Raw genomic sequence first — 24,796 nt, 5'->3', positions numbered from 1 at the left:
GTGCGCCTTTCCTCCGGAGGCTAGCCATCTTCATCTCCTTCTGTTTGGCGTAGACAGGGCAGGTCCTGAAAAATGCAGGATGGTTTCCTCCGCAGTTACAGCAACAAGTCTTCTTCCTTTCCGTATCCGGACATTGGATGCCTTCATGTGCACCAGCACACTTGTAGCATCGCGGGGCTGCCGTGCAGTTGGATGATGCGTGTCCGAATCGGGTGCACCGGTAACACATTTGTGGCTCCCTGTGCTGATATTTTGCCACCCTGACACGGGAATTGCCGATGTATCTTATGGCAAGCATTTCTTTTGTTTGCCATTCAGGGTTTTCCTTGACAACGACAAGGAAGAAGGTTCCCTGCCGCACCAGATGCACTCGTTCCACCGGAATCCCCATGGCGTCCATATCTTCTTTCAGTAGCTCAACTGGGTAGGTGCACGGAAGTCCACGAACCGCGTAGAAATTGGCTCGTAGGGATTTCGGGCCCCAGGTCGAGAATTGTGCATTTGACTGCACCAACAGCTGCTTTATGGCCGCATAATCAGCCGCAGTCTTTAGTTGAAGTCTCGTCGAGTCGGTTGTATGGATTGCAGTAAAGGACTTGTCCGTTGCCTTGGATCGGACAAGTTTCAGCAAGGCCGCGTGGTCTACTACATCGTATATGATGAGTGCCGGGGGGCGTGGTTCCTTTTTTCGGCTTGCCGGGGATCCAGATGGTGCAGATGAATTTTCAGCCTCCATCGAGCAGAAGCCGAAGAGTTGTCCGTGTCCGGATCCGTGACGAGCGGTGAGAATTTATTACTCGTACTTACCGGGCGCTTATTAGTTGCTTCTTCAATGGAAAGGAATGGTGCGCTACGCTTCCCGGCTCCTCTGGGATCCTTGACGTGTCGCCAGTCGTCGTTGAATTTCGCGGCAGGGGCAGACGGCCCGTTCTGATGCATGGAAACGTCCATATTTAGAGCGCCGGCAGTATGAACAGGGTTTGAAGAAGTATTTTCCAGCTGCTGGTCGAGAGGAGTCCTTATAGTGTCCGCTGGCAGCGGCACGATGTCCATATTGGGCGCCACCGGCGCCTTGCTTCGCTGTCCCTCGATTATTTAATGATGTCAGCAACCAGGGTTAGAAGTATCCAGTAGAATATTCCAAGGGAGGCGTACGTCGAAATTTCTGTAGGTATATCCAGGTCTGATGGTCTATCCTCCGTCTCCAACGTTCCGAATCCAGGTGATCAGGTCTCCAACGTCCGTGCGCCACTAAATCCGTTTTTTACGCAAAATTTAATACAAGTTCGTTGTTGCAAATTTAAATCCATTTCTGCAATTGTAAAAAATCGCCAACACACACAGAGATAGATGTACTCTTGGCTACGTAACTTGTGCAAATGTCAAGTTATGACACTAAGATTTAAAGGGAATATCAACAACAGATGTACCAATTTAACAAAAAAAAACAGAACTCAAATCGGAACGATGGGAGCGCCACACGGTGGTTATTCCGGGAACTTTTTGATCAAGGTAGTATCTATTGGCCAACATGAGAGAAAATAGACGTTTACTGATTCACTGAATTTTGTAGATGTCCCATCGTGAACGATACGGTAATTTTAGCTTGAGCCAAGTCTCCGTTGAATTATTATCTTCTTAATTTCAATGTGAATAGCCCCAGATGATGGTGTTACTGGCGCCGAATGTACGTGTACTCACCCATGACTTCGGTCGAAGAGGATGGGCAGTACAGCGTCGGCCGACGTGAGGTTGGTCCGATCGCCGCCCCTGGCGGCCCACTCTGCCCGCACCAGCCGCTCCTGCGTCCTCAGCACGACGTCCCTGAGAAGAAAAAGAGGGTTAAAGCGAACAGATTCGCAAGAAGATTAAGGTATTGTGACACCACTGATTGCAACTCAATGCGCTCAGGTCGCCTTCGGAAGGGTTCACAGACATTCGACATAGATAGCGATTCGATAAATTCACGACGATTAAGGAACTAGAAGATAAGTGAAGTTAAGTTAAGCTGCAGGAAGAATCAAGTTTAAGACGATTAAGACAAATAAAGGAAGGGTAGTATTATATATGCAGATATGTACATATATATATATTACCTACTGCTCGCAGGTCACACAGTTAAACCCTGGTTGTTGGTTGGAGGTTGTTCTACAATTGGTCTTTCGGTCTCAAGTCCCAAGTCTCGAGACTTATTTCGAGCCTTCAGTTCATAGCCACTGGAATGAAGTGTGGATTCGTAAGTCTTGACGGACAATGATCACATTTTATCTTTCGAAACTACAGGCTTCAGACCGGCTCTGTTTAAGGCAATCAGCGTCCAACAGCTGCCGGGTTGGATTTAAGGTTATAACCATTCCCGAGACTTCAGCAACAAGACTCGACCGAAGGCACATAGGTAGAACGGCTTTAAGGAGTGTAAGTACCAAAAAATAGCTCCGAATTGAGTATATGGTTCACACTTTGTCTTGATATGGTGGAAGGAATTCTCGCTGGAGAGTAAAGCACTTCAACGGTATGTATTATATAAATATATGTATATATGGGGATTGAGATGGTTTGATGGCTATCGTACTGGCTTCTCACCCAGAGAGAGCCAGGGTTCAAATCCCGGCTGTGTTGAATATTTTTCAGAGTTATCTCGATCCCTACTTGAGGTGCTTTGTGGAGGGCACTTTCAGTGAGTACGACGTCCGTCGGATGGGACGTTAAGCTGCGGACCCCTTGGCGCCTTTCGTAAAGAGTAGGCTAATGCCAACGCCGGGTTTCTCTCCACCCTTCATCCTTTCCTGTCCATCCCCTATGGCGCAAATGACCACAGCTGTCGGTCGCCTCCCCTAAAATACTACTACTACTTATATATATATATATATATATATATGTATATATATATATATGTATATATATATATATATATATGTATATATATATACATATACATATATATACATATATTATAGATATAATCATGTAATATATGATTATATGTATATATAATAATATATTATATACTACATATAATATATTATTATATGTATCATATAATAATAATTATGTGATCAAAAACGCAGACACGCACAAAAATGAAAAGAATCTCAATAGGTTTCGAATTTTCGGTGGTCCACACCACCTTTCTCAAGGAAGAGAAGGACAGAACTGAGGAATAGAAAGGGCTGTAAACGTTGGATGGAAGGGGATGGTGGGGAAAGGTTTCCGAGGGGAAGAGGTAGGAGGGGGATTTTTGGAATGTGGGGATAACATGAAGGGTGTTGGGTGCAGAGGGGGGATGAAAATATGTGAAAATCGGGGTAATTAATGTCTAATATTAACACCTGGGCATTTACAGCAATTCAGGAGCCAGATGAACGCCTGATCCATTGTTTTGAGTTTGAGTGAATTTATTTATTTATCGAATTAATTGGGCGAGGTTGAGACTTATAGTCCCTTCTTCCTCAGAGGGTTGTGACATCTATGAATAATGGCCATAGTAATTTCGGTATCTGAAAGGTGGGAGGTTGATGTTAGCATCATCACAGCAACTCATCCAATTTCTTTTCTGGGTCCGCTTCATAGAAGAAATTTGTATTCTCTGGAGACACGGCTCTGAGTCCCTAAATAATTTCTTAACGGCCTTAAATTATTCTTTCACAGTTAAATTCACTTCTTCAATTACAGACTCCACCATCACCTTTCTTAACACAGACATCTCACTTCACAATTACAAATTCACCACTTCAGGGCATATCAAAGCCACTAACCATTAGCAATACCTTCACTTGACCAGCTGTCACCCTTTTCACACCAAACGCTCGATTCTTTACTCTCTCTCTATCCGTGGATACTTGATTTTGCAACACTACAGTAGCCGTCGACAAATACCTTCACAATATACATCATGCACTCCACAAACGCCCAGAAAAGCCCCGACAAAATAAAGCCACCGCTCCACCCGTGTCATATATATATAAATAAGACTAGAAAACTCTCGTATAATTTTGATTGCAAACTATAATGCAAATTAGCCTTAATGTAATTTTCAAAACGCGCCCAAGGTTACATTTGTATTTGACTTCGCCTATATTCACAGAAATTTCTTTATCCCATAATCCTCAGTTAGATGAAAGCAGAAAGAAATTGTTACTGCCCCAAAATACTATGTGCACTGCCCCAACAACCTACATTTATTAGCGGAACTTGCATAATCAATTCAATTATTAAAGAGAAAAAGTTTCTGCCTTTTAGTTCTCATCGTACATCTATGCTGCTGTCACAACCACAAAATGCTCTCGAACGCTCTCCAGGGATGTAGTCGGTAAATTGCTCGTTTATACAAATATGAAGATCACTGCACATAATAATCCACATTTTAAATTAATGTCATTGAAAAAACATTATATTAATTTAGAGATTTTATGCTTTTTGGGCTTTGTTACAACCACTTAGATTTACTTAGCTAATACGATCACAAAATACAAAATTGCTTGAGCTGCTCCCAAATAGTATTTTTCCATCGTTCAGGATAATGAAAACACGGGACCTGATGTTGCTGCGAAGTGGTGAAACCGAGATCGGAAAGTAAACATCATTTTGGAATCTTAGTGTTTTTTTAAGTGTGTACAATCACAACAATTCTTCGAAAGTTTACCGTGATGTATTCGGTGAATTTGTAAATCACAAGAAAATAAAGTGCACGGCGCAAAATAAGCCATTTTTTTAAATTAACGTTACTTAATTAATCCTTTTAATTAATTAAGATAAATAAAAGATATTTAGCCGTTTAAAATTTGTCAGCGCCTGATGGGCTGGCCGCCGGACCCTGTGCTAAGAGCGCCTAAGGCGTGCGAATTTGAACGATGTTAAATGGACTGGGCTAGTAAACGTATTTAGCTTATTTCTAATTAGAATAATTTTAAAGACCATATAAATACTCGGAATGCTCTTTATTGCATTGCTCACGGTAAAAAATGCGAAAGGTAGTTAATAATTCCCCAAATATATTATCTTCTCATCAAACATATAACAATAGGTTGTGCCATGCATATTCGATGCAAATCAACTCGTCCATTAGTGTTTAAAAAATTCAATCTAGAACTTAATTCTGTCTCCCATATTTTTTCGTGTTTATTCATCCATTATGCATTAAAGAGCACTTTGACCTTTATATTGGGCTTTTGACAATTATATATAACAATAGAAAAAATTACACCCTAGCGAACCCGCGACCTCTGGGTTGGCAAGCGAGGACATCATCCCACCGCAACCGGGGCCGGCAGTTGCTCGAATGTGTTGTGCTTTTCATTTCACCAAGGACATGATAGATTAGAACAATTCATCGATGAACTTAGTGTTATGAGGCCATACAAATAACTTCCAATATATTTCACGCGATTAATGCACTCTTTGATACGATATAAACGGGCCATGATTATGGGGCTCCAATGGGTTAAATTTATCGATTGGGCACTATGACCTTAATTTTCTTCAAAAGTAAGTTCGTACTATCAGAAACTCTATTAATCGGAGTAAGTATCTTCCACAGATGCAGAATTCTATGATAAAATTCATCTTCTATAATTTATGACATTCCACGTCAATGTTTAACAATATTACTAAGGAATTTATGTAATTTAGATTATTTATAATTTAATAACTCAATATTCTTTGCCCAATATTTTTAAAAGAAAAATTTGCTGTTTCCCTGTTACTTGAAACTCCCCAAATGAAATTACAACATTTTGAGGCAAATGTTTGTAAAGTTGCGAGTGGAATCATTGAGAAGTTAGCAGTACTCTATATCTTTTCAGATAAACTCACGACCCTTATTAAGACACTCATTAAAAATAACATCGTTTTCTGTCCTTTGTGGATAACGAGATCTTCTTTCTTGATAATTTCACATAGACACCAAAGCTTCGTAAACTTAGTGACTGCGGAGAAGTTGCTCCGTATTGTCGGTGTGGATGAAAGTTGAGATGGAGTTGGCGAACAGAAGTTTCGTGGCCGATGATTCCTGCCGCAGACATCTTTATCTGCGGAAAGATGACACCAGGGAATTTTAAGGCCAGCGAAAGTTTTATTCCCCTATTAAATATTTTAAGGGGATCTCTGTAAAGCGGTGATTGGTGAGGTTGACTACGCTCTTGGTATAGAAAATTAAAGTCGAAAAATGAGAGCCTATGGGACAGATAATAGGTGGGGGCATTAGTAATACCTGGGTGAGGTTTCCACTTTCTTTTGTGGGAAATTAACGTTCCGAACTGTTTTCCACGACAATGTTAGTCTTAGACGTCGACTCAACGGTACTCGATCGAAAATTTTGAGAAGAATTCAAGAAAATTCGGAAATAACTCATCGTGGAGGGGCCCTGATGAGTTAATACGTGACCATCAGATTGGATACGCTCCAAAGTGTACTATAGACCCCTATGCTTGAAGTTAGAAAAAAACCTTTCGTTCGTTGTGCTGACCTTAGGGTTTTCTCTTGCTACATCCACCTACCCAACCCCTTTTTCTTTTCCTAGCAGTCCCATTTTATCACGGAAAACGTTGAAGTTCTCTTAATACAGCTTGAGACGAGGGCGTAGATTGAGAACTTTTTCCATCTCTAACTTTCGAGAAAAAAGGCGTCCAAATTCCCCATGTCGCGCGCTTGGCTTTGTGGTGCGGATATGTGCTCACGCAGTGGTCCACAAATACTGGATGCCATTTTTCTTGATGCCCAACAACTGAAATTATCCATATAAGACTTTTAGGGCATTTGATACGAACTTTTTCTTCGAAAGGAAGCTGGTAAAATAGCATCAATTGCTGCACATTTCTACTTGGATACTGATTAGGCCTATCATCTTAAAGGGCACGAGTTGCAATATTGATTTGCAGTTGACGTCTTTTCACTCAAAAAGTATGCATAGATTAGTTTCGAAATAGATAATGGGATGTCTTTTATGACAGGAAAGCATAAAATCGGCATCCAAGAAAAAATAATTTATTAAGGCCTTGTTACATTCAGTCCCCACAGGTTAAAGGTAAAGGACTGAACCCTTTTTTACTCGTTGGACTATTTTTTATTGCTGGCTGAACTTATATTGATAGAAAGTAAAGCCTTAAAGTAGCATCCGATTGAAAAAATAAATCAGTACACTCTAAAAATCATAAATAAATTCTCATTTTTAACACTAAATTCATCTAACCTTGCTTGATCAATGTGAATTGAAGCCTCGCTATTCTTAGTAATTGACCACTTGGGAATGAAGATTTGATGGGCGGTAAATCTTTAAGACAGAGGCCGATATGAATTTCGTACCCTCATTCATGCCAGTTTGAATTTTTCCCCGCGCATTAAAATAAATTGAACGCGATTCCAACACTGTAGACTGATCGATCAGAAGCGAAATTGGTTTCGTCAAGCGTCGACAAGGGGCAATTTTCACACAAAGAGTTCTCATGCAATCAGTTTGAAAATCAAAGCATGTCAAACGAGTTGGGTGAGCGACACACTGTAAAGGCCGGGAATTGGTATTTCTGAACTATCGCGGGTGAAATCTAAGTTCCGGTTCAACTTTTAACTGGGGGGGATGCCTGTTGCTCATTTATTTACCAACTGAAACCCTGGGACCTCACTCGGACCGAACACTCAGGGAAAACCTTTCACCGCCAGCTCTTCTTGCCTTTATTGCTTTCCTTAAATTGAAACGGTGCATGCCCAATGAGTTGGAATACGAAGCCAAGTTTGCGCTTAATTGAAGCGTAGTTTCCTCAACGTCTATACTAATTTATCTCTGTAAACGGCTCAGCCCCAAAGATTTTTCAACCAACTTTGATAAACTTTTTAAATTAATGAAACTAATAGAATTGCTTGTCGTGAAGAAGTTTGAATTTTCAAATTTGACTTTCAACTTGATATTTGAGTCAGTAATGAAAAATGGGGATTGTTATCGTATTGATAACATTTTTGAGATCATTTATTTTTGTTGCATCAAACTATCAAACATGCGATTTTCAATTTTCAATTCCTTAAAAATAAATAATGATTTTCAGATTTATTTAAAACAATTATTAACGAAAATAGCCCTAGGGAGACGTCAACATAGTACGAGTTAGGCTCGTAGTATTGTGATGACTTTGGGTTTAGCGCAATAGTTATTAAGAAACTCTCCTCTATTATTTAATTTTGTCAAAAACAAGTAAGAACCAAGTTTTCGGACCAAATGTCGGCCCAAGTCGGTACAAATTCTTTGCTCTCTATTTCTTTATCCATCAAATCATTTTGTTATTATTTTTTTCCGTGTCAATAAAGTTGAAAGGCAGCTGAAATATAATCCTTTTGGACACGCAGCATTAAGTAACGGAAGTGATACATAAGGAGATAAGAGGAATGCGATATTATCTTCAAAAACATTTTCGTTTGCATTTAAGGTTCGAAGAATAGTGAAAGACTATTCTAAAGTAGTAACAAACAGTGCTTCAATGATAGGATGGGGACCTTGGCTGATTTTTATAATTATTGAAGTCAACGATCGAGGATTCGCAGCCAAACATCGTTATGCCGCCCTTTGCAGATGCTGTGTCTGAAAAATCTGGAATGAATCGATATATCAGATGCATAAAGTACTCTCTTAATGTTTGAAAACTAATCGTGGAACCCAAAAAAGTTAAGCAACCTAGAGAAATGCCTGAGGGGATTATTAAAAATTGTATAAATTCTACGAAGCATGGTGTTAGCATTAACAAATTTGCCATAATAAAAAATGGCGGTGTTCTATAATCAAAGGGAATCCTATTGAACGATGAAAAAAGTATATTCTGTCACTGATTTCCTAGGACTTAAAGACTCAGTCCATACTCTGACATTGAAAAATCCAATAATTGAAATGTTTGGAGTTGAACGTGAATGCAAGTATGTGAGTCAAGAACCAAAAGAAACTTAAATGGCTCAGATTTCATATATCATAGAAAAAGATGAATTTTCCGTGACTCACTCGTACTTTAGAGAATCAAAATTTGGTAAATAGACTTTATTTATCGAAGCAAGTGGAAACTACATTCCAAAAAGTAATCAATGGTCGGATGAATTTAGGCTGGTGATCTGACAAAGTCTATGAACATGTAAATATTAAACGCTGTTATAATTAATGGGACATTGACCATAATGCCGGTGACTTAAAGTTTGAGCCTACCTGAGCAAAGTTTGTTTGCAAGCACAAGCCAGAAGAATGTAAATCACGGGTAAAGTGATATGTAAATTTTATTTATGCTAAGGTGAAAGTTAATGCTGAATTGAATGTTACAGTGATACTCAAATTAATGCTCCTATTTTTAAAGAGAAGGTAAAACTATGGGAAGATCGGTCTGAATAAAATTTTACTCATTATATAATGAGGAATTTTGTAAGTTTTGAAGATCTTGATGGATTAAATTTTCCCTGAACGGAATCTTCTTTCTGTGATGTAAATCAGTATAACTCTAAACATTCTGTTGGCAGTAATACGCGATGTTTGCATATAATTATTACCATTCTATAAGGTCGACAATTTAACGTTATTGTTTTAATACATGAATGATGTTGGCATTGCTTCATCTGAATCCTGGCTTCACATAACTGAGATTAAGTTATGCGTTAGGAATGTTGGCCGTAAAGGTAGTGATGTAGTTTTCGACTCGAATGACAAACGATTAGGCAGTATGACTCATAAGATAACTAAACTTCATAATATGTAGTGCGTGAAAATTAGTAATGGTGTACTTCATTGAAATTTGAGTACTGTATAACCTTAAAGTGGTCAACGCAAATTAAAAATAGATGGAATAAAAATTTAGAGTCCACGCCAGAAAAAATGAATGTAGACCATAGAAAAAATTAATTATCATAAAAATAAATGGATTTTATGAAAAACTACATATATATTTCAATCATCCTCACAGCTTAGAGATAAATTTGTAAATGTAGCTGGTTTAACGCATCTTTTTACATGTGATTAAAGCCTCGAATACATCCATAAATACATTTACGTATTTCTCTTCCTTGACCTCTAATATAATTTATTCTAAGGATATCAATCGGCGCCTTCTTTTGTAGCCTCACAAGGAAAATAGATCGGCATAGTGCTTATAGAGTCTCACAATTGTTCTGACGAGACTATCCGTTATTCATAGAACTTAGGGAGAAGCCGCGACAGTAACTTTTAGCGGGGTCATCCGCTAATATGAATTAAAATACAAAATTTCTATTGTAAAAATCATTAGCCTTGAGTGGGATATCATCCTATCATTATCCTTTTAGGACTGTCCCATATCTTTTCCAGATTCTTTCAGAAGAATTCTTTCCTTTGGTTTAACTTGAACCTCCAAGCTAATCGAGCCATCCGTTTGATCTTCATTATTTTCAAGTAGCATGACATTTCCAATGCATCCAAATATTCTCTTTTTTACTTCAGTTATTTTGAGTGCTTTACTATTGTTGACAAGTATTGTTTCGCAGGTTCCCGCGTTGTTGTGTCTTTGGTATCTTCATTCTTCCAGGTTTTTACCACGTACATTTGTTTCAGGAAAAAAGCAGTTTGGCAGATATTCCAAATAGTCTTAAGGTCAAAGGTGAGGGACTCTCTCAAATACAAGTGAAAATGTATTCATTTCACGAGTGTATATGAGTGTACGTGTGTTTATATATATATATATATATATATATATATATATATATATATATATATATATATATATATATATATATATACAAACATATATACACAAACACACATACGCACGAAGGCCTTTTCAAAAGTGCCGATTGTGCCGAGTGAATGCGGATAACGATGCCCGAGAAAATCGTTTCTCCCGCCAGTTACGAAGTGCACAATGTGTGCAAAAGGATCGACTACGCACGTATTTCCTCTTCTTCTACTTAAAAGAGTAGCTTGGTTGGACAACGGTTGGTAGACGACGAGGAACTCAAGACCACCCAGTCAACCGTTTCGAATTCCCGGCAGCAAACTTCTACACCGAGGGATTGAAGAAGGTAATGCCGGCTATGAAAAATGCTTAGTGATGAACGGTGATTATGTACAAAAATGAAGTAGATTGTTGGGAAACTAAAACCATCAATGAAAACTTTTTCAAACGAATATATTTTTTAAACGAACAAACGGAGATTTCTTTTCAAATATGCCTAATGTATATATTTGTAGAATCTATGCTTACCTACCAGCCCCGAAAAGGAACTTTTTCCTAAAATAGGAATTCCAGATCGTTGTTTTGTTTTATTAGACGGCTGTCCAGGAAGTAACCTACTTTGCGTGTAGCGAGCGAAGAAGTGGCGGTGTGGAATGTTGGCTGTATTGACACAAACACAATAGCAGTACCTCATGAGCTGCAGTGCTTGGAAGGAAACACCGTTGGTCGTTTGAGTATTTGAACTTGAACTTGACAGGTGAACTTCTGAGGTAAGTCATAGAAAATTCCGAAAGGCTCAGATTCTGGTAAACTCCCCTTTCCCCTAAAATACGCAGACGATTACGAACGACTCATACTAATGACAAAGATTAGAAATACACAAAAAAATCAAGAACTCATGTATTAAACAGGGTTCAGACTGAACGGCTTGGAAGATCCCTTCCACAAAACATGCTTACGGAAGACATATGGGATTATTCTGTTCCCAAAAAACACTTCAAACAATGTTGACTTCCATTAGAAATTTTTTTTCGGTAACAAATCCGAATTTATCATATTGTCTTTTCTTGAACTCTATAGTGAAAAAAAATTGTATCGAATATTATACTCATTAAGTGTTCATTGCCGAAGTTGAAAAAAATCATAATAAAATCTTCAAGAAAGGAAAAAATCCGCGTTTCCACTTTTGGGTCCTTAAAATAAGCATTTAAATAATTTTAAATACAAAAACTAAAGTATTTAAACCATAAAAAAACAAGGCACCTTATACCGAGTAGATACGTCATCATCCTGGGGATAAGTGCAGGAAAATTTAGTAATTTTTTATTTTGTATCATCCTTCTTACAATTTCATGCCTAGTTTTGAATTACAGGAAAAGATTGGGCAATTGAATCCAACAAGGACTAGTTAAGTTTTATTTAAAATTATTTCTCGAGTTTTAAATCAAAGATTACGCTCATTAGCAGCTCTGTCCTATTTCACTTTCATTTACACTAGAAAGGTGCAACGGTTATTTACGCATGTCGCCTTTTTCTGCGCAGTTTTTTTCGATCAATACCATTAAAGAGGCGGAGCTTTGACTCACCTCGGCAGTGCTTTTATCTTTGAACCCACAGGCCGGTCAATTGAGGGCTGACAAATTGGCGAATCCTGAGGTTTACGAAATCCTTACGACGAAAAGAAATAAGATACTCGTATTCCATCACCGCTGACACCTTTGTAGCACCTTTCATTTCCATTCAACCCGGAAGAGGAATTATTCCTATAGCGGGGATTTGTGGTCGTTGGGTTTGTATGTAGTTAACGCATATTATTTTTTCTTGTACAATGCAAATGCACAATAAAATACACTTAAACTGAAAATGAACTTAGCCCCTCACCGTTAACCTAAAAATGAACTTAGCCCCTCACCGAATACGCTGATTAGAGAATCATTGAAAATGTTGTCTGCTGAATCAAACGCACGTGGTGAAAACCCATGAGAATGCAGATACTATTTAGAAGCACCACCATAAGCTCCACGCATAAAGAGTACGGTATATTTTACAGCATATGTATTTTTTTCTAACACATGCTTTACTTTCGGCCACGAATTGTTGGGAAAAAGAATGATCTCTATGTATTAATGAACTTCTTTGATACCATTCGATTTCAATGTCAGTATCAAATAAATGTTTCTCATTTCCACGTTGGCTTGTTGGGGTATGAGATTTTATGAGAGAAATTTTATTTCCTTCAACTCGGTGGTTGCTCCTCGGTAGTGGAAGGTAGGCTCCCGGTCGATAGCGCCAAGAATGAGGGAGGGTGGGGCAAGACGTGTTTCCATTGTGTAAGTGAAGAAGTGAGGTATCGAAGGAGGCGGTTCGTTCACGATAATAAGTGCAGGGATTGCAGGGTGGAAGTGGGTCGGGCGGGAGTGGGAGATGAGAAGACTCTTTCGGAGGTGCTCGGGCAAAGGAGTGAAATTTAATGAACTCGTGGCGGGAAACTTCTGAAAAGAAAGTAGAGATAAAAATGAGGTACCTTGCACGAAGTTGGGGCAATAGGTATCCATGTCTTGGAACCTTGGGCACTTATTTTGCTGTATATTACCCCGTTGCACTTTCACGATAAACACTATCAAAGAATATTGCATGGATTGCTTGAACTTACAAGTTCTGAATGGTAGAGAGATGATGTGGATAATAGCAAAATACAGACGCATGACTTACATATTCCTTAAATACTGAGGTTAAGGGAGGAGAAAATAAAGTAAGTGTCTAAAGAGAGAGAGGAAGGAGAGGCCTTTAGAATAGATGTATGCACGATAACTTTTCAAGTTCCATCAAATTTAATCGAAAATGTGCGTGTTCTCTTTCTTCCGTATGTTATTAGAGTAGAGGAGAAGTTGTTACTAATTTTCTGTTCATTGTCAACTTGTTATCCAATCAGGATCTGGATTGTTGGACATTATTATTTGCTAATATATTGAATAAGATCCGATTCCACATTTCTTTTGTCACGGAACAATATTAAATAATACGGAATAGGTATTTGGAAAAATAACAGGAAAAAAGTTTTCCATTTTGGATTTTTAACCCAAAGTAGATAAACTTATATCGTCATGAATTTCCATTCAATTACGTATGTATTCATATGTAGGTAGGAAGGCACAAATGAATCTATTTATTCGAAAAGATGGTGAGAAAAATGTTGATGAACAAAAAGGAATTGAACAAGCACGATAAACAAACAAAACTTACTATTTACCATGGGAATAGCAGCCTTGACAACTTCATCAATCGGTTAGAAAATTCCGGTCGACAAATTATCTCAAAATCTATATGGACGAGCACTCTTTGACGACGATGGTTGAAATCTCAGATTAGGAAAGTCGATATATCTCGCGGATATGACAACTTTTTCTTCGGTCGGTGACAGTGGACAGTATCAGGTTGGCGACGGCCGACATAAATCTTATAATTACAAGCTCTGATGGTTGATTTCTCTCTAATCTACGCCCTAAGGGATGTTGAATACACGATGTCCGGATCTAGGACCAATTATTTCTCCTGTGGCTCCCATACTTCCCCAGAAAATTCTGCTATGCAGGGAATCACATTGCTTGAATTTAATTAATACAGAAACATATATTCAATAGTACTTTACCGCAAATTTAATTGGTACCACGCGTTTCATCGTGTTACGGCATCATCAAGTACTGGTATCAATAGCCTTCTCAACTCTTAGCCATGTATCCACCGATAACACATCCCCAATGTAAAAACCCCTTTGCATCCCTTTGCACTAGGATTTTTTCAACCTCAATAGCAGTAATTCATTTGGAATTTAATTGATTAATTCTCCCTGCTTGCAGGAGGAAAACAGATTGCAGCATATTATTCAAAGTTTTCAAATTAACGTTTTCATTTGAAATATCTCTCAAATGAAAGCGTTCATTTGAAAAATTTTCACTTTTAGTTTGAGTATTAATCTACAAATTTACATTAATCTCATACATTTTTTCACTCAATGATATTTTTTAGATCGTTCTCGTTCATGAAATTCTGATTTGTTTTGAAATATGTTAAAAATATAAATTGCCTCCCTTATTCAACCGGATATTTTTCTATTTTAAAAACCACAAAGTTAATTAACAATTGGCTGAGCCCTTTTTCGGAATGGTCATCAGCTACCTCGTCATATTCTCTTTAATCTCGTCAGTGTCAAGAATTTTGCACTGTAGTTGTAGGGGACTTGCTCCAAGCCTCAAACGATGGACCAGGCTCTCTAAAAAATATCAACTAGACATGAGTCATGATTCCACGGCTATGACCCAGAAACAAAAGCACGGTTTTCCCGACAGTCGGTTTGACGAGATAAAGGGAAATGCAACGAGGTAGATGATGACCATTCCGAAAAAGGACTTATCCGATTGTGTTGTAAAATGGAAGAGACGCTGGATAAGTGCGTGAGGTCCCAAGGATCGTACTTCGAAGGAAAATAAGGCCTCATTGTTCTAAGGAGGCTATTTCTCTCAAAATATTGCATGATTGGATAACTCCCGAGCCAACCTAGTACTCTTTCGTCCTTCTATTCCAGGAGCAATGCAATCTCATTGGTGCTCAGCTTCGGTTCCCCATCTCTGTAGGCAACCAGCTCCTTTTTTCAGCCTTGGAGATTTCATTAGAGCTGAGTTCTTTCCCATTTGACATCATAGGCCATGTCAATCGACATATATTTAATCAACTACTTAGCAAGTCTTGTGCTTGCATAATATGCATTTGTACCTGTACTTGTACTCGTATACACCTGTATGGTATTCTTGAGCTTTGGGATGAGACTTTTCAGTAAAAAAAATAAAGTTATAGAATAATTTTATGCAATATTAGACCTCGAAATGAAGAAATAAGTTATGGAACCAAAAAAGAACAAAATGAATACAGCAATTTTGCTAATCTGGGAAGTCGTACAGGCAATCACCGAATTTGAAGGCCTTTTTGGCGTTGTACATAATGAAAAACACCTTACCCTTGAAACCCACCAGAGGATCATTGATTGTTATCTCACTTCCAAAATAGCCTCTTTTTGGGAACTTCATTTCTAAAAAAAATTGGAACCAATTGACATTTTCTATTCTAATCTCGAATAATTTATACCAGTTTTATCATTTTTCAAATTTAATATCCAAAAATTTGTAAAAACCGATCCCTTGTATAGATTATCCGAAGAAATGGCACAGGATAGAAAACCTTTAATGGCCAATGATCCTGTGCATTTATAGATGATGAATGTTGGCCATATTCAAAATTACGCCAAGAGATGCCTTCATTTCCCCCACAATGACATCACTCCAATTATTCCCAGATGTATTCCCAGATGAACACAAAGATACTATCGAATTACGAAGTTTACCTTTAGCATAGCTCTATTCTGAAAATACAAAAAAATAAAAAACATTTAAAATGAAGACATTTACTCGAATTCGCTAATGTGGGGAAGTATTGAATAAATCACGTTTTAATTTTTTAATTAAAAAAGCTTAAATTTCATATAAAAACCGGTGCAATTGGAAAGTATAGGTCCATTTTGGAAGTCTTATATTTGCTAAATGGATTGTGGTCAACGTGTTTACGAAACGATCCATGAGGAAATTACCCTTTAATGCTTTATATTAAAATTTTCATTCAGTAAAGTTAGGGGTAACTGAAAGCGGCTGCAACTAAAAGCAGAACAAAGTAGACTTGAAAAACAGGAAAACAAAATTTCTGTACAGGTTTACCATCAGTTGAGAATAGACATACTCATCAAACTTGAAGTTTTTAAACAGTTAGTCATTATTTGTTTCTACATACTTCAGCCGAAATGCTCGTGTGAAATTAAAATTAATCTCCTGAGTTAGGTGGTCGGAAGTCAAATGCGTTTTTTGGTCGATGATGAAACAGACATTTTTAATGTTATGATAGATTTCGAGTGGTCACCATCGTGTTACAGAAAAAATGTGGTCTCTCAAGAGAATCAATGGAATTGAAATGTTTCTAGTCATTGAAAATTTTACTTAGACAAGTTTAAATTAAGAAAGTCCGAATGAACACTACACCGGAAAGTCAGCTATTGAATAACAAACTGAGAGACAGAGAGATCAGCAAAGAGATGGACTCAAGTTTACCCTTCGCAAAATTCGTGACCACGAAACAAGAAAAGGAAACTTTAGTTTCCCAAAACATGACTCTTTCCCGTTACAGACTCTTACTCCTCCTTTTTTTCAAGGCCTGTGTCCTCACACTCCCTCACCGTCGACACGCCCCGGCGATGGTCTGGGGGGCATTGTGTAAAATTAGATGCGTGGATTAATGTGTAGCGAGTTTCCAGTATGCACGCTTTCATTCTCTCACTCATTATAATATGTAATTAATTGCTACATTTTCGGGGGAAAGAAAAAGAACGGATTATGCGTACCCGGCATCCCACATTGCGGAATGGAATTCAACTTATTATTTTACCTAGCTAGTCTTCCATAGCTATATTTCTATGACAATCCACATAGTTGGAAAACAATTTTTATAGAAAAGACGGAAAACGGTGTTTGCGAATGCAACGAGTATTTCTTTGCTCGTACTTCATCTTCTTGTGCCGGTATGTCTGCAGTCTTCTTTTGCTTTGACAGAAATTAGCCCATGGGCAGCAGACATTTCTGTAATTTGCAGTATTGGGCCTAGAAGAGCCGTCGCAAAATTATTACTCCCCCACGTGCGCGTGGTTGTCATCCCTACATCCTCAACCTTTCCTCTTCCGGGCTCTGCTTTCGTTTTTCGCTCCTCACGAGTGGAAAGCGTTCGAGACTAGAATATGTCCCGGGGCCACAAATGGTGGACTCCGACGTCTTAGTGACCTTCCACGGAATCTATGCCGAAAATTCTACTTTCCCACGACATTCTGAAGGGAGTGTTCAATGGATAAGATATTTTTTTGTGATTTCATTTCATAGGCAAAAGTAGCTTGCCATGAGGAAGCAAAAAAATAGAGACAAATCGTAGCTACACATACAACGTATCCACACTCTGTGCTGCATCTGCGTCCATATTCGTTCAGTTAAATTTTAATCGGTACCCTCTTTTATACAGTGGTGCTCTCAATGATTCGCGGCGGTTATCTGAATAATACTCATCTCGAAAGGACATCACAAAAGCTAAAGGCGCATGTTTGAACTTGATCAATTATTGATTAATGGGCTACCACTTGAAAAGCATCGGAAAGTAAAATATTATTTGACCTTCCGGTTGCATATTAGTAAATGATTTTCAGTTTTAAATGGATTTTAACTGTTGAAATTGAAAAAAAGTGATTGGTTTCCTAAAATGATATTCAGAAAAATATCTTGCCCTCCTCAAAAGAAAATATTACGAAATGATTGTCATGTCACGGCTGTACTCCTTTGATTGGCACTGAAAATATTTTATGGCCATGGACTCGAGTCAAGTTTTAATAAGTTTTGCTTCTTTTCAGATAATTGTACAGCAATAATGGCTTAGTTACCGAATTTGAGAATATCCAAGTGAATGAATTAACAACCATATGCAGGTTTATATTTGCAATTAGATAAACGAGCAATGAGTGCTTATATACATACCTTGCCTATATACATACGAGTATATAGTTGCCTATATACATACGAGTTTATAGTCAAATTCGAAGTCCTCATATATTAGTCAAACTCTAAGATTATTCAAAACTAGGATTGAATGATAATATCAATGAATAACAAAAAGGGAACATTTCATTTCTGAACGCAGTGTTAGATTCCATACACTGGACTACATTTCCTGCAGCTGGACTCCCATCAAAACCATGTCGAATCTCAAATGCGCAAAGAAGATTTAACAAGAATCAATCTAAAAACAAATGGCATAACCGTTGAAGTGCACCAAAATGGGAAGGAATAATGCTTTATGACCTAGATTTTTTGCCCATTGTAATACGGGAGAAAAAGACGGCAAAGAAAATAAAGCGACGTGAAGAAAAGAACAAGATAACCGCTTAAAGTGGTCAAGTTTTACAAATTTCACCCCGAGATGTAACGAAAAATTATAAAAATAAGAAGAAATCTTGGTGTATACCGTGCACTTTAGTCCAGTTCTCGCTACTCTTTATAAATTTTAATTTCATCGGAATCAAAAGGGAAATATGATAAATAAAATTTTTACGTTCATTTTATCTCCAGATTGACTATGATTAATGCGAGCAAAGGAATATCGTCTCTGGCGTCAAATCTAGGTCATTATCATGGGATTTTTCCGTTTATTAGTGGCTTGCAACATACCTCGAGCAATTTTCATCTTTTTGGTCGGTCATAAAAATCATCTAGAATTCGTTGGTTGTTAAGTGACTCATTGAAATGTTGCAGGTGAATAAATTCCTCCAGGAACAAAAATGCAGTATAAGGTTTATTAAGAGGATAAATACTAGATAAATCCAACCGCAGTAAAAATTACAACGCTCCTCCATTTCAATGGAAATACGTTATCATATCATTGAAACGACATTGCACTGCATACAAATGTTTTCGCGAAGTTTCTCAAAATGACATAAAGAGAATCACAGCAGACCTGAATTGATAAAAATTGCAAATGCAACGGAATAGAAGGATACCCTCTTATGTCTAAAGGAGAAAAAATATTCTCAGCATCGGGAAAAAATCTCAAGTTCCGTCGTCCGAGCCCTGGAAAATTTAAAGAAGTGATTTTTTGAGTAACATTGGATTCCGATTAATGCATTAATTTCTTTCCAGATGCATAACGTAAAACGAAAGAAAAAATAATCCGTGCTTCATCGGGAAAAAAAGATTTTTTTAATCGGAAAATATATTGAGGCACCTAATACTAGAGGTTGACATTTTGGAGAAGCAAGTAGCAACCTACATTCGGGACGAAATCCGCCTTCCTTTCCTTGAATTCACACTTACTCTATCCCGCTGCCTTTGAATCTGATTTTTCATAATCCAGGTAAGATAATACAGCCAACTACCATGATCGGGGAGTAGTACTATAGCTCTATCTTTACAATGGGTGGGCCAAAAAATACTGGAATTTTGGCACACACAGAGTATCTTCTCCGCATTCTTGAATTTAAAACGAAATACTACTCACTGTTAGTTTAAGGAACAAAGACTCGGAAACAAGCCACATACTCGTGGATGAGCGTGGAAAAACATCTTGGGCTTTTTAAAATCATAATTGGGTAATAAAAGCTATAAGCAAGAAACGTGCGCTAAGAGATAAAAAGGTGATCATTTAAACGCACATGCAGAATATGGGTTCCCTTCCCTCTCCGTGAGTTTTCCCCAAAACTTCGGAGGGGGGCTAATTCAGTACCCTTTTCCCGAAATTCAAATTTCACATGGGATCTGAATTCATGGTAAAACAAAACAAATAAACTTCCCCTCTATGAATTGGTACAGTGCAGGAGCGGATTCCTGGTTTTTTACATGATATGAGAGCATAATAATTAAGCCGTTCCCTTCAGGGTTAGGTGTATTTCGAGGCAAAAGTGGCATGTATAGGAATACAGGGAGTAAAAAACGGCCCTAGGTCATGATGAAATAATTTTTGCAAAACTCTCAATCTTTTTCAATTCCTTACATACTGGGCAGTACTTCCAATTCTTCAGCCCAATCATATTGATATACTGCTTCACAAAGACTTCTATTTATGACACCTAATATTTGTTACCTTGACATTCCCTTCGACCAAATTAATCAATGACTTTTCTAGGTCTAATCTCGTCGAATCATTCCCTATTCTCGTAGCAAATACGAGAAGTTCAGATCTCGCTACTCCAACTAAATTTGAGCTCATTTTAATTTTTTTTTCATTGTAAAGTTAAGTTTCTCTTCCTACCCATATTTACGTATGTGTAAGGCAATTCTAGTTAAGTTTATTATCTCAACATATCACCAGTTGGACAGCATATCCCTGTACTTTTCCTGTTCCTGTTGCACACCTCTTTCATGTTTGTCTATTACCGGCGTCTCCAATTCATAATTTTTAGTAAACCAACCATTTCTCACCCTAACTCTCTAACTTTGGCCTAAAACAATCCTCAAGTTATCCATCACAACGATATCGTCGATTGATCAAATTTTTATGCATGTTACTTTTGTTAGACAAGTGTTTATTTAATGATGCTCTCCACATGCTACCAATAACTGTTCTGCCGGAATTTGCAAGACTCCTGCTTTGAACCTTCCTAACATAGTTTGCAAATATTCTGCCAATATATACAACGCCATCCACTCGCTCAATTATTCTGTCGCTTATACTTACCATGCAACTATTTCTCCTATTATTCTAATAATAAGCATTTAATCTCGCTCTAAATCAATTTACTCATCCTTGCCTTTCCTGTTACCTCACTGATTCCAACCAGGGCTACATGCAGATTTTCTGGACCTCGAGGCAGCCATACTGAGTGGCTGGCGTTTGAAAGAATTGACACATTTGCATCTCTTTATCGCTACACGCACTGCTGCTATTCATCCTACCATAACTATGTACAACACCTTAACCTTGCATATTCTCTCATTCATTTATCAATAAGAACATGAAAAAAATTTACGGTGAAAAAAGTATTCTTTACATTATACTATTTATATTTAACAAAAATTTCTAAAAAAGTAACAATCTGCACAAACGGGATGCAAAGTACATAATAAATAATCTTTTCGAAATAATAAAGTTTAGGAGAATATAAAATTGAATATCCGATGAAGCGCTACATTTACATTTTTAACCCAAAAGCCGTCCAAAACAGGGGAAAATAGTAGAGAATACTGTGGATTACCACTAACTCTTAATTATCACATCAAATTTTCCCCTTCTCGGAGATCTAAATTCACCCCTTAAAAATGCGTAGGTAGGTTATTTGATGAACCTAAACTAGATGTGTATCCTTTTATTACTGATTCGATTGTAAAATTATCCTTAAGAGCCGTTTCCCTTTCCCTATTTGTATAATGATAATGAAATGCCCGTTAATGCATTCGTAAATATAAAATTTAAGATGGGGATTCTTTCTCGGTTTATGGCGAGTCCCACGTTAAAAGCCCGGCAGTCATATTTTAGGCCCAAGACTCCGTTCCGGGTGACATAAAAGAGTGAGGGGGAGGGACGGGACGAGGAGGAAATTTCACTTTATTAAAGGGGCTCGTGTACGGCTCCGCACTTAGGCTTCATCGGGTCCCATTCCCGCATCGTCGCATAAACGCGGGAGTTAACAGCCGCGACGCCGCCCTCCCGCTCCTGGTGTAAGTAAATGGACACCCGAAGCACGCGCGCATTCTCATCCCCCAAGCTCTTGGAGTGAGGTGTTTAGTCAGGGTCCTCGAAATAATCCTCGGCGTGTGTCACCGAAATGCAGGTGGGGGCGGGACGAGGATCGCGGGGCGGGTGGGGGGCGCGTGATAGTGGTTATAATGCGCCTCTTTCACTCCACGGCGGGGGCGGCGGCCTCGGCATTGTGCATCCAGGCCACGTATCGCCGCGGCCGTAAATTCGGACGCGCAGGTAGCTGCTGCCGGCCGTGGCGGTTGCTCCCCCTCCTCCAGTATCCCAATGGGGATGCAATTCAAGCACTCAGGAGGGTGGGGAGGATGTGATGGTCGGGAGGTAACGGCCGATTTGCGCCGCGGCGGAAATAATGCAAGGCCAGAGGGAGAAGGGGGCGGAGGTGGGTCTAGAGGGCGTACGTTCGGGTGGTGCGGGCTGTAGGATTTACCGCTCCTTCGGTCCGGGTGTCTCTCCTCCAATCCCACTCTCGAACTCCTCCGATGGGGTCGCGTCCTCCAACTTTACAGTCATTTCGTGTGTACCCATCTTTACGACGGTGTGAAAACAAAATGATAACTGAGTAAGGTGAAACAATGTAATGATGCCAATGCTATAAATGCAACAGGGACTGTTGTGGGTGTGTGATTGGATTTTCACCGGAATAATTGTTAATTACTTCTCGATGAACGTCACTCTCCGGGATTCGGCTAAATACGATACGAATGGCAGTTGGAGATGATCAAAATCAAAACAAACGCAATTCAAACCTCACTGAAGTCCTTCGATGTCCATAAATGCAGGAAAAATAGTCTGTATTTATGCCAATTATATATTGAGGTAGGTTTTTCCAGCATATTTTGGGATATTAATAATCCTTTTGAGTTAGTGAAACTATCTAAAGGTGTCGTCACACGCCTAATGGAGCAACTCTTCGAAGCCGGTGGTGTTTTTGACAAAAGTGTCATCGTGGAAATTTGAAAGGCCAAAATCTCACTCATTTTAGAAATTAAATTTGAAGAGAAGTTCATTCTGCATTTGCATGTGTCGTTTGAACGCCATATTAATATCACCATTGGAATTGAAACATTATAGGTGGCCATTATTACTTTAGATAGATTAGCTCTAAAAAATCCTGGCAATTGACTTGGGGTTCGGTACTATGCAACGATGGTAACTCATCATGTTGATATTTAAAAGTATTTCTTTGCAGAGAACGCTAATTTCTATATATTAATAAATATTCCTAAACAGACTCACCGAGTATTGTCTAATAGGATCGGCCATTCTCACGCATATAATTTCATGCCTAATGTACGTATAATGTCAAAACAAAAAACTTTCTGAATCCACATAAAAAGTAAACTTTAGTGAGACCCAGGTTTCACAGCGATGCAACATCATCAGGTCTGATTATCCTGCACCGTAGTGACACCTGGGGCGCATTGAAGTTTATTTTTCATGTGGATTTACAAAGTTTTATTTTGACATTATTCATCATGGAATGATTCCACAAAGTTACTCCTGAAAAGATTAATTATTACATGTCTTATGCCTTACCGATTCTTGACATTCGCTGGACTCTGAAGCTGAAAGCCTGGCAGATGGGCGTAAAGGGAGTAGCAGTTATTTTGTATTTCATCGCAAAATTCAGGAAAATTAAAAGTAATAGATCTAGGAGAAACTAAAAAGGAGACAGAGTCATACGAGGTGGGTGATGAGACAAAGGAAGGAGAAATGCATGAAGGGAAGGGAATGCATGCATATGAGGTCGAAAGTTGGGGAGGGCAGACGGACAACCAATTATCGCACGACGTGACGAAGTTCGCTACTCGAAGCAATCCACTACTCAATTACCGACGCCGATCCTCCTATAGTTTTAATACCCATTTGAACATTACGTCCATCTAATTGTCTCAAAAAAAGGAAATAAGCCTGAGTTGACAGTGTACCGCCGCGTTCTTTCGAATTTATAATTATTTTTAGCTTTCCTTTAGTAAGTATACATAGGATACGAACCTCTCCCTCTTCCTTCGAACGTATTTATCGGCTTTAATACCAAACAGGCACCTTTTTCTAAAACAATAAAAGTTAACGCAACGAAAGTACATTTTACTACGATTAACAATAAGTTAATTAATGCGTTTTCAATGAAAAATCACCATGAAAGTTTTATCTTGAAAGCAACTTTTTGTATTTATGGTACACAGAGGATCAAACATTTTGAAACTCTTTAATGGGTCGATAAAATCTTAAATGAGTTTGAATCGTTTCATTTGCATTTGCATTCACCTTCAAAAGATAATTCAAATTATTTATTAATAAAATATGGCAGAGAAATGAAAATAATTGACATTTCGTAAGATTCTACTTGAAGAGGGAAGGAAAGGTTATGAAACGACAACCCCCAGCCTTACTCCAAAAGCGATATAATTAATAATGAAAGGTAGCACAATATAAATGCTCCCTCATAGCAACGGGGAATATTGCTCGGTTATTGGCACATTGTAATATACAGGGTGCATACCAAAGGTAATGCAACTATTTTTTAAAAGTAATTTATTGAGCAGAATCGCACAAACACTTAACATTCTTTAAATAACTGTCCTTGGGCCTCAACACATTTGTCCAGCAGCTCTGCCATGAACGATACGCGCTCTGGAAGGCGTCTTCGGGGACCTCTCGCAAGGTGTTCGTCACGGCTGATTGGATCTTATCTATGAACGAAAAACGGATTCCTTTCGGGGCTGCCTTAATCCGAGGGAATAAAAAGAAGTAGTCTGGGATGACATGAGGACTATGGGGGGGGGGCAGAGTTGGCACCTGGTGTTTGG

At 38.4% G+C, this 24,796-nt stretch overlaps 1 protein-coding gene across 1 annotated transcript in view; it reads right to left on the bottom strand.

Moving 5' to 3' along the window:
* LOC139692481 (tectonic-2-like) overlaps positions 1–24,796 on the bottom strand; it is a 245,133-nt gene that overhangs the window by 39,961 nt on the left and 180,376 nt on the right. The window contains exon 3 of the mRNA XM_071590698.1: positions 1,702–1,824. Within this exon, the coding sequence (XP_071446799.1) occupies positions 1,702–1,824 (123 nt within the window). The remainder of the gene's footprint in view (positions 1–1,701; positions 1,825–24,796) is intronic.

This window comes from Hetaerina americana, unplaced genomic scaffold (genome assembly GCF_022747635.1).
Source record: "Hetaerina americana unplaced genomic scaffold, ioHetAmer1.1.p SCAF_4, whole genome shotgun sequence".
Taxonomy (NCBI): Eukaryota; Metazoa; Arthropoda; class Insecta; order Odonata; family Calopterygidae; genus Hetaerina; species Hetaerina americana.
Note: the sequence above shows the minus strand (reverse complement) of the source record. Positions and strands in the feature narration are given on the sequence as shown.